General features: G+C 43.7%; 1 protein-coding gene across 1 annotated transcript; it reads right to left on the reverse strand.

Moving 5' to 3' along the window:
- Positions 1-332: 332 nt before the first annotated feature.
- LOC118413374 (DNA-directed RNA polymerase II subunit RPB2) lies at positions 333-10,948 on the reverse strand. Its single transcript, XM_035816727.1, has 20 exons — positions 10,741-10,948; positions 9,763-9,992; positions 8,989-9,101; positions 8,321-8,699; positions 7,827-7,991; positions 7,317-7,513; positions 6,868-7,051; positions 6,448-6,570; positions 5,891-6,034; positions 5,311-5,541; positions 4,805-4,980; positions 4,263-4,461; positions 3,724-4,084; positions 3,282-3,403; positions 2,871-2,951; positions 2,451-2,588; positions 1,980-2,201; positions 1,656-1,816; positions 1,174-1,369; positions 333-983 (listed from the first exon to the last, which is right to left on the reverse strand). Exons 1-20 carry the CDS (start codon positions 10,757-10,759, stop codon positions 894-896), a joined length of 3,531 nt encoding a protein of 1,176 aa, XP_035672620.1. The 5' UTR covers positions 10,760-10,948; the 3' UTR covers positions 333-893.
- Between the last annotated feature and the right edge of the window lie 108 nt (positions 10,949-11,056).

The following is an 11,056-nucleotide window of genomic DNA, read 5'->3' on the forward strand; positions in this document are numbered from 1 at the left end:
CAGTATAGATCAAGGGGCCAAAATACTAATATATAGTATAACTATTAGCTTACCTACCGTCTTTGAATGTAATACTGTTAAGTTCCAACTTGACTTTCAATTCTTCCTGTCAGAACAAGGGCATTTCTGTGTGCATTACACTGTCTCGCAAGGGGGAACCAGGAGACCCGGGATTCTGACCAAGTTACTTCCCTTTTCCTCGCTTTTTGTTACCCTCTAATATATATCACTCTTCAGCCATCCCTGCTGCCTTGTTTGATGCTCAACATTGTCAAACAATCCTTTAACTTCTTCAACATTTACTTATTAAGTAATAGTCATTACCAACATCATAACTTTTTCCATCTCTTTATTCATACCTTTTGAAACTTACATATTTTATGTACATATACACGACTTAGAAGTCAAGCAAGTAACTACACCATCAAAAGCTGTACATGAGGATGGTCTTGTCACTAGACAACAAAGTATGTTCATTAAAATATATATGACAAAAACCTTGGTGGCTTTCAGTTAATTTCAAGTTCTGATACTGTAGTGAAATACGACTTGTCCTACCGGTATGTATACTCGCATTAATTATCACTCACATACTACAAAACGTAGACTGTGTGTTTAACACTTGCCATGTATGGTTGAGCACACTTCAAGCCTTGTTTCATGGAACATATTTCTGTTGTTCAATTTTTTCTGTCCCATTTTCCATGATTTAAGAAAAGCAGGTACTTGTCACATAGCTTTGTATTGATGTACAAATCTGTCAAGTGCGCCTTAACGAAGAAAGAAAGTCTATCTTGCATACCCTTGGGAATCCATTACAAAAAAATACAACTTTTTATACATTTTTCAATTTTTGACAAGAGCAACTTCCCGGGAAGTAAATTTTGGGTCTCTCACTGGGTCATCATCCGTGGTGCAATGCTCATGGCCATCAGCTCCTGGAACAGCAGCTTGCAGGCGTAGGGGATCCGGATTTTTGAGATCTGCACGGGGACAAGAAAAACAATGCCCCGGGGATGAAATTAGCTTGAGTAAACACTATCTAGCTTCATCTTTTTAAAAAAAGTGTCACTTTGGGAGTGCCAACCTAAATGCATTACAAGTTACAACTGTTATATCAATAACCTAATGTACACAGATCAGAGCTGAAGCCATACATGAACAGTACTATACCTGAGTTTTGTTCTTGCAGCCCCTGCACTCGAAGGTTTGGTTCCTCAGGTTAGCAATGGCGATCAGGCCACACAGGTTGCACACGTGCACCTGATACGGGTCCGACACCTCGAACAGCCGCTCCCGCAGGAACTGGGCTGCACCATGGGCGATCTGACAGTCACGCTCCATCTCTCCAAAACGGAGACCTCCATCCCTGGTGGTGGACACAAATACAAGTTAGCCCATTCTACAATACATAGGGACTACATTGATATGGAAACACTTCAGTTTATCCATATGGTAATGTTATGGAAAAGCAGTATAACTGCCAGAGAAGCATCAACATAAATATTTTGCAATCACTCTTTTCTCAGAGTCTGCCTTATCAAGATTTCATCACTTGCTTCTCAACCTCATACCTGTCAGAACTAAAAACATCAACATAACATACAAGTGCAGAAGACAGGCAGGTACACAGAGTTTAGACATGACAGCCTCACCTTGACCTGCCCTCCATGGGCTGTCTGTTCAGGTTCTGCACAGGACCCCGGGCACGAGAGTGGATCTTGTCGTCCACCATATGCTTCAGGCGCTGGTAGTAGGTGGGGCCGATGAAAAGCTGAGTGCTGAGCTTCCTGCCTGTGAACCCATTGTACACCACCTGGGGACAGTAACATGAGGGAATTTTCAGCCTTGAAATGTACAGGTGAACATTTATCTGGTCCTCCTCAAAGAGGCCAAACAAAAATTACTAGTTCTCAGACCAACTTACACTTAAACTAAGAGGCACCTGAAGGACAGCAATCTTATCAACCCGTACCCACCTCATTTCCTCTCAGGTGATAGCCATACTCGTGGAGCAGGTTAGAGATCTTCTGCACGTTGACGGCATCGTTGAAGGGCGTGGCGTCGCCGATCTCGCCCTTGTTGGCCGACACCTTCCCCTGCAGACACTCGATCAAATGGCCGATGGTCATACGAGACGGTACAGCGTGGGGGTTGATGATGATGTCAGGGCTGATGCCTTCTGCTGTGAATGGCATGTCCTGTGGACATGGTTTGGGGAGATACATGTAAGCCATAGGAGTCTTGCCCCCCCACTTCCAACATCAGTTCCCAGAACAAACTACACAAAATCCAACAACAAGACAGTGGTCAGAGGTAGCAGTACTACTTCTGTCATAGAAGTAGCATACTTGTCATCTGCAGTTAGAAAGGAAGCTACACTTTGAATGGAAACTACAAAAGGGACTGTCTCTCTGAAAGTCTCTCTGAAAGCTGACGTTTCTGCCCACCTCCTGCCTGTATGTGATTCCACATGTTCCCTTCTGACCGTGCCGACTGGCAAACTTGTCCCCAATCTGTGGGATGCGGACGGAGCGAACTCTGACCTTACAGAACTTGTAACCCTCCTGGTTAATGGACACCATGACCTGGGGAGGAACAAAGCTGGGGACGTCAGTTCTGAATTCAAGACATGCTACAAACTTAAAACAAAGCTTGTTCATGGTGTAATGCTTTAGGCTGAGTTGAAGTCTACCTGAGTATACTAGAGGAAACCCAGTTACAACTCTATTTTCTAGTACAAAAGACTTTTTATTCAAATGATGCATGTGATGTTTTATTCAAAAACAAAATCACTGTTTACTCAAAGAAACCCAGCACATACAGAGGTATTACAGATAGTTCACTAATACAAAGGTGAGCTCAGCTACCTGATCCACAATGCCTGTCTCGCTGCTGCGTAGGAAGGTGCTGGAGTCTCGCTTGGTGAACCGCTTGGTTGTGCTCTCAAGCTGGGGACAAATAGTCAAATCACTTCATTCATACATTTATGCACATTAAATCTTGTTATGACATTGGTGAAGTTTCTAACTCCAAAAGAAGCATCAATAATATGTTGCAATCACTGTTCTCTCAGAGTCTGCCATATCAAGATTTCATCATTTGCTTCTCGAACTTCAACCTACCAAGAGCATTTTAGCTAGAATTATTGTAACAACTTTCCTGCCTCACTTCATTTCTTGTGCACTTTTTAAAGATCTCTATTTTATCCATTAACGTACAAAAAGTGAAAGGAACTTCTACAATACACAAATTAAGGATTAGAGGAAGACTCTCCTTACCTCATCTTCATTCTCTGGCAGGGTGACAGTCTTGCCGATGATGACATCCTCTCCTGACACCCTCACCCCGGGTGCGATGATACCGTCGTCATCCAGCTTGTCATAGATGGCATTCCTCATGCCTATAGAGCAGGGAACAGGGTCTCAAACATTGTACACATCAAGTATTCCAGGCTACAACTGTTACAGTAGTATTTTCTACACATAAGAAATATGTGAAGTGGGGACTACACATATGAAAACATTCAAATTTATCAACAATGTGAAATGATACACAGAAAGCATCTAGATTCCAAGAGAAGCATCAACAAACTGATCTTCAGTCACCCTTTGGTCAGAGTCTGCCTATCAAATTTCATCATCTGCTTCTCAACATTCAGTTTCCTGGCTTACAAAAAGATGACATTTCTCAATATGCACTTGATAAAACCAGCAAACCTACCTGTAACCTCATCCCTTGTCGGCTTCTCAAAGATCTCCTCCTGGTCCAGACCTTTCTTGGATTCAGACTCCTTGTAGGATCGGTAGAACACGCTGCGGAACAGTCCCCGGTCGATGGCTGACGCGTTCATGATCACAGAGTCCTCCTGGTTGTACCCCGTGTAAGACGCGATGGCGACAATGGCGTTGATTCCGGCGGGAAGTTCTCGGAAGCGTAGGTACTCCATGGAGCGCGTGGTGACGAGTGGTTTCTGTGGGTAGTAGAGCACGTGGGCCAGCGTGTCCATACGCACATGGAAGTTGGTGATGTAGACTCCCATGGCCTGCTTACCCATAGCAGACTGGTACGTATTACGGGGAGACTGGGGAACCAAAAAGCAAACATTATCAACAAACCACGCTCAATACATTTGTTACAACAAGCCAATGTTATCCTTTACCAACTACTTATCGATGAAAACTATCAACATATTCTGGCACAGATACAATGCAACAACTATCAACCCCAGAAAATTCAGGTAAGTGCCTCATGAGACCTACCTGGTTGTGATCAGGGAAGGGGATGATGGAGGCACACACTCCCAGGATCATGGACGGGTGGATCTCACAGTGGGTGTAGGTGGAACAGTAGGCCACGCCCTTGTCCTGCAGGTCATCTGGGGTCATGGCCAGCATCACCGTCTCCTCCTCCAGGGTGTCGATGTACTCCACCACACCCCCGGCAACCAGGTCCTGCCAACTGGGGAACAGCAAGGCAGGTGCAGTTTTAAAGGACATTGCTAGGGGGCCAGAAATACAATTGAATCTTTATACCCGGCTGTGTACTGTTTTAACTGTTGGAAGGGGAACGAAAAAAGCCTCTGTTCTACAGAAACTCTCTCAGAGATCTTCCAGTTTTCCTCTAGGAAGCCTTTCAACATGAATGTTTCACTTACAAAACATTCCATTATGAGTGCTTCCAACACTTCAGTTGAAACAAATCTAAAGTCTAAAAAATGCTACAAACCATGAAGCCATGTTTATTCTTCATCACAAGTTACTTACACAGCATGTCATGTCAGAAGTACAGTAGGTTTGTTCACCTGTAGTTGTTGTACTCCCTCTCCTTCAGCATGTCCACATGATGCTTCTTCAGGAGGAGCTTCTGTTTCTCTACGATCAGCAGCGGCCGACAGATCCGCCCTGCGTCCGTGAAGATCCTGATCTCGCGCTCCCGGATGTCTCTCACCATGGAAACCTCAGACACGATGATGTCCATCTAAAAGGTATTAGAACTAATTGAGAGTGGGAAAACTGCAGAATATACTTTTCTTCTTTTTTTGGTCAAAAGCCAGCATTTTGGAAGAATCTATCAACACAATCAGGACAAAACACCTCTTCCAATGTTAGTCAAATGACAGGTCCATCCAGCAAACCTCTAGCATATAAGCTCTTCCAAACCAAGACCACCTTGAATACAATGTGTACTTACACAAACAGGTTGCAAGTACATTCTGAAATCTGAATACAGCCAACTGTTTTGTCATTACAATTCAAATCGACTTTTCATTTTATGTAACTTAAAAAGGTGTGACTCCCAGGTACTGACCTGTCTCCTGAGTTTCTTCAGTGTGTTCATGAGCTGTTCGGGGTCCCGATGCACCCCCACCCAGCAGCCGTTCACAAAGATCTTGGTGGCGTTAGCGATGGCGGAGGGAGCGACTTCCTCCAGGTTCTCCATACTCCACTCCTCCAGGAACTCCAGGATGGGGGAGGGCTGGGAACCCACGGAGATGTAGGCCATCAGGGCCAGGTTCTTCACCAGCCCTACAGCCTGACCCTAGGGCACAGAACACACAACACATGTTATCATGAACCATGGAGATGTAGGCCATCAGTGCCAGGTTCTTCACCAGCCCTACAGCCTGGCCCTGGGGCACAGAACACACAACACACAACACACGTTATCATGAACCATGGAGATGTAGGCCATCAGTGCCAGGTTCTTCACCAGACCTACAGCCTGACCCTGGGACACAGAACACACAACACATGTTATCATGAATCCATGCACCAGGACCAGGACCAGTAAACATGTTATCATGAACCTCAACAGTCTATATGCACGGGACACGTGATGAACACTTGCAATAAAGTTCTAAGTGGAAACTGCAGTACCAGCTGCTTACCTCAGGGGTCTCTGCAGGACAGATCATGCCCCAGAGTGAGTTGTGCAGCTGTCTGGGTTTGGCCAGCTTGCCGTCACGACCAATGGGGGAGTTCAGACGCCGCAGATGGGACAGGGTGGAGGCAAACGTCAGTCTGTTCAACACCTGAGGAGAACCAACACACATGTACTTAGGTCAACAGAAATTTTCATCTTAGATTTACTTTGGGTCAAAAAGCTTTCAATTCTCCAGTTTCAATGCCTTTTTCCCCCCTTTTCTTTACTTTTACTTGAAAAGTTGTGTAATGGCTAAAATAGGGATTGAACTGAGATGCTTTAAAGTAACAGGCTAATCTAAAAGATGGCCATTTGGTTGTCATTTTCCTTTGTACAATTATGAACATGATGAGTGTCCACAAAAAAAGATAATCAGGCGTGACAACCGTCCTCTCAGGAAGAGAGAGTTCTATTTTCATCACAGAAGTCGTGAGAAAACATTTCATCATCGAGGACTGTGCAGGTTGTGACTTTTACAACAATGGCAGGAACACCAAGTGATGCTGCTGACAGGCCACTAACCTGAGACACCCCAGCCCTCGCCTGGTGAGCCTTCTTCTGATCACCCCAGTTTCCTGTGGCCAGGGAATACTTCAACCCATCTGTGATGATTCGTGTCTTGATAGCAAGCTCCAGATTGAAGTCCTGCAAAAGGGAACAGAACTATTAACACTTCTGGGTTTGTCCAATACTGCAATGGTTGTCTACCTTTCCTGGCATCAACTTTTGCCGTACCTGGATTATTTACCTACTACTGATCTACAACTTCCTTATTCACTATACTGCTGTACTGTTTTGACAGGATTAAGTAACAAATGGAATATGCATGCCTGTATCAAGAATTACTGCTGGAGTATGAACAGTTGCACGAAGATATGTAAAGTCAATTTTTCTTTAAGCTATAAATCTAAAAGTACTATCAAACAACACAGTTCACATTACCTTCCCCCTGTCGATGAACTTCTGGGCGTATATTCTGACCTCCTTGGTCAGGTTCTTAAACAGGCCGCGGAACAGGTAAGCCAGCAGCGGACCTGCCAGGTCCAGACGCTTGTTACCGTAGTGATCACGGTCGTCCAGCTCTCTCCGACCCAGTGCCGCCAACAGCAGTCTGTGTACAATGTACCTGGGAGGGAGAGGCAGGGGGGGCGTCAGACTTGCTTAATAATAATTATAATATGGAAAAAAAGAAGGAAGGGGAAGAAATTCTGCTACTAGAACTACAGAATCTACAACTAATTAAAGTTAGCCAAGGCTCTACTGTAGTCTACATTATGACAGTATATAAAAAAAATATGTTTGTATACACAGAGCATGTAGACTTCATGTCCAAATACGAAGCCTACTTTCATATAACTAAATAACAATAAGAAATACTATGAAAGCCTTACCCTAAGAAATAAGCCTTCTTGGTCTCACAATAGTCACTGATGCCTACATGAGGCAGCATCTCCTTCTGTAGGATTTCTCTCGCATACTTGATTCTCTTGTCCTTAGTCACACCAGGTTTGGCACCTCTCGCACCGATGAAGTTCAGGGCCACGTTCTGCTCTTGGATGACAAAGGCTTCATCCAGGGAGGGTTTCAACTAGAGCCAGAGAAGAAAGTATTTGTTTTAAGTTAGGCATGGATACACATAGCTACAACTTCAACTTTCGGTGTTTAGTTTCCCAAACCCATTCTCCATTATATAAGTATGCTCAGTAGACCAGAGTGTCTCCATCTGATGTGTCAGATTTGGTGACTAGACAAGACATCATAGCATGAGAAAACAAACCAACATTCCAACCATGCCAACAGATAGTTACAATGTAGCTGACTGATGGAATGGCAGAGGCCTTGTAAAACAAGCCATATACAATATGAAAACTGTCTTGAGCTTGACTCTTGCTTTTTCTCACCATTTCCATCATTTCTGGGTCGTCAAAGTCGTAGATGATGTGTTCCAGAATGTCCCTGTCTGACACGAAGCCCAAGGCACGGAAAACGATGATGATGGGAATCTCCTGACGGATGTACGGCAGAACCGCCACGATGCGCTGACCAATGGCACTCTTTCTCTGACCCTGCCAAAAAAATGAAGATATCACAAAGTTGAACTGCTGCTAGATCTTTCACATGTTTCATATTTTCAACTTCAACCTTTAATCTAAATGTACAGAGCTAACATATATTGTTTCACAAACGACATGAAGAGATAACAATGTGAAAAGCCATGCTCAGTAGACCAGAGTGTCTCCATCTGAAGTGTCAGATTTGGTGACTAGATAAGACATCATTGCACGACAAAACATACCTACATTTCGACTTATAGTTTGAACAAAATGAACAGCAATTTGCATGAGAAAAGAGCAGTCTCAGTTTTCTGTCCTATACTAGTTTCCACCAAACTTACTGTGCCTCCTCTGGCCAGCATGTGGACCCACAGCGTGCTTGTCGGTCGTGACGAGTGCTCCAAACACGATCTGATCTCGCCCGTAAAGGCGTACTTGGAGTCCTTCTTTGCAAACACATATACTGAGTTTGTTGCCATCTTCTCTTGAGCAATCAGAACTTTCTCTGAGCCATTGATGATGAAGTAGCCTCCAGGATCTAAGGGACATTCGTTCAACTCTGTCAAGTCTCTGTCTGTCAGTCCGCTAAGGAGACAGTAGGTGGAGCGCAACATGATGGGAATCTTCCCAATGAAAGTTTTCTGATGTTGAGTCTCAATTCGCTCTTCGCCATCTTTGACGATAGTTTTTGTGATGTCAACATACAGGGGTGCTGAATACCTGAGAAAAGGCAATTTTCAAAACGTTAGTCTATGTTCTACCACAAGCTGTGTTAACGTCTTCTTCATGTAATACCAAACAAGAGTTACCCAAGCAACTGGATATCCAAGAGAAGCATCAACATTAACATTTTGCAATTACTGTTTTGCAATCTGCAATCTGCTTTATTGAGATTTCACCACTAAACTTGAAACATAACAATAACTAACTTTTATGATGCTACAGAACAAAACTTCAAGTGTTGGACCATCCAAAATAATGAATGTAAGACTAAGAGATTCATCCTTACGTCAAGTTTCGAAGTCGAGCTTCGTTGGGCATCATGGGACTGGGAGCTCCGTCCTTCTCCCAGTGAGTGGGTTTGGACAGGTAGATCTGTTCGAAGTTCAGCAGGTAGCGAGGCTGAAAACAACAGAACACATCTCAATGAGTGAACCCATCTTTATCATACTAGTGCCACAAAGTTCAAAACATCTCAGAGTCCTCCCCAGAGGATGGAATAACGGAGGCCCTCCACTATACTCCTAGCCCAGCTCCACTATACTACTTTTGAAATTAATTGTGCTTCTACCCTATCTTCTTGGTTAGTTTCGCTGAAATTAATGAAAATCCACAGATTTTTTTGCCAAGTAGCATCACTTTTCCAGTCGGCATTGTCTGCAAAAACTTGTGAATTAGCTTGATCAAAACAATAGTCATTTGTCACTTCACAGCATACAAAGGAATCACTATAATATATTATTATACTTGCAGTATTTGACACCCTCGGTCATTTGAAAATGAACCCATTTTCATGAGAGTGCAGACTGCAGAGCATTGGTGCGGGTTATTTTTGTCAGCCCCTCCACTATACCAAAAAATTTAACCCTGCATCTAAAGTCAACTATATTTGCAGGAAGCTGTAGTATGCTTAATGGTTTAAGGATATAAGTCCTTACGTCTTACCTGAAGATTATCATCAGTGCAAAAATTATAGAAAAGCTCTAATTTACAACTAGTTGTTGTTTTCCAACTGTCCACTGTAGTATTCCTGTAAGGCTGTATATTAACCATCAGAACTCACAGGAACTTCCGCCTCCATGGTGAGATGTTGTGCCTCGGCCTGCAGGTCGATCTGTGGCGAATCCTCCACGATCCGCTGCACGGACATCTGGATGAACTCATCGAAGGAGTCCAGCTGCTGGCGTACCAGACCCTTCTCGTCAAAGTACGAGCTGATGACGATCCAGCACGCCTCCTGCCACAGGTCGGGCGTGATCTCATCAGTCTCATCCTCCTCCTGGTAGGTGTACTCTGCAAGGGAGATGGAGACTCTGGGTGTTTTATTTTCTTTTACTGCTTAGCTATTAGAGCTTGCTGGGCCAACCTGACTGCCTCATGTGTCGGACGACACGGGAGCCCATAAGTCTAAGTAAGTATTAGCAACCATCTTCCGACGAAACAAGCGGATAATAGAGACAACAACAACAACATGATAGGTAAGTAGGAGGGTATCCTGATAAAGTGATTTCTCACAACATTATCAAGAAATTTTCAAACAATTCATTCAAAAAGTGCTAAAAACCTAACGTTATATCAATATGTAGGGAACTATACAACTCAGTACACAGATGCACACAAAAATTTCGAAAGAGGATAATCTTGGTGGCAATAGAATGTTTTTAGAATAATTTTTTATCAAGAGATGTTATAATGTTGTTGCTATCCTCATTTTCTGTCTATCTATTTCGCTAGACATGGCCTTTTGGTGCTGAGTAACACATGGTGCTGATGAGATTTGCTTGCCCCCCTCCCACCCTCCTTCAGTGACGCTCAAAAAAGTTTCAAGTGAAAAAGTAACAAGCAAAGCGAGAAACGTTCTTTTGATCTAATCAATGTAAACTAGTACTCCTCCCCATTAATAACTGCTAGTATATACTTATAACACAACGTCAACCTAAAAACTGGCCACGTTATTTAATGGTTCGGCGGGAACAAAGAGTGCATTTTGGGGTTCCAGACATCTTCAAACGCTACCTGGATTCAGGATACAAAATCTTACCTTCGTCGATTTCAAACATGACTGTAACCCTTTGCTAAATCTTCGTGAATAGCTTTGGGTAATTTTATATATTAGTCAGGGACGGATGGCTCACGAGAAGCTGGATTGCTGAAGGATTATTTCTAAACCCGCAGCACCCGAGAGCGTCACTGCGCCATTGCTGGCGACTCTCACTGTGGTTCGAATGTGGTCTCACAGCGCCACCCTGCGTTTGAAATACACAATGCAACGTCTTGCTTGCATTGTGTATTTGAGGCGCTGGGTGGCGCTGTGAGACCATATGAGAAACGATATGATCCGATATCAGTGGAAGTTG

Source organism: Branchiostoma floridae, chromosome 4 (assembly GCF_000003815.2).
Source record: "Branchiostoma floridae strain S238N-H82 chromosome 4, Bfl_VNyyK, whole genome shotgun sequence".
NCBI classification, from domain to species: Eukaryota; Metazoa; Chordata; class Leptocardii; order Amphioxiformes; family Branchiostomatidae; genus Branchiostoma; species Branchiostoma floridae.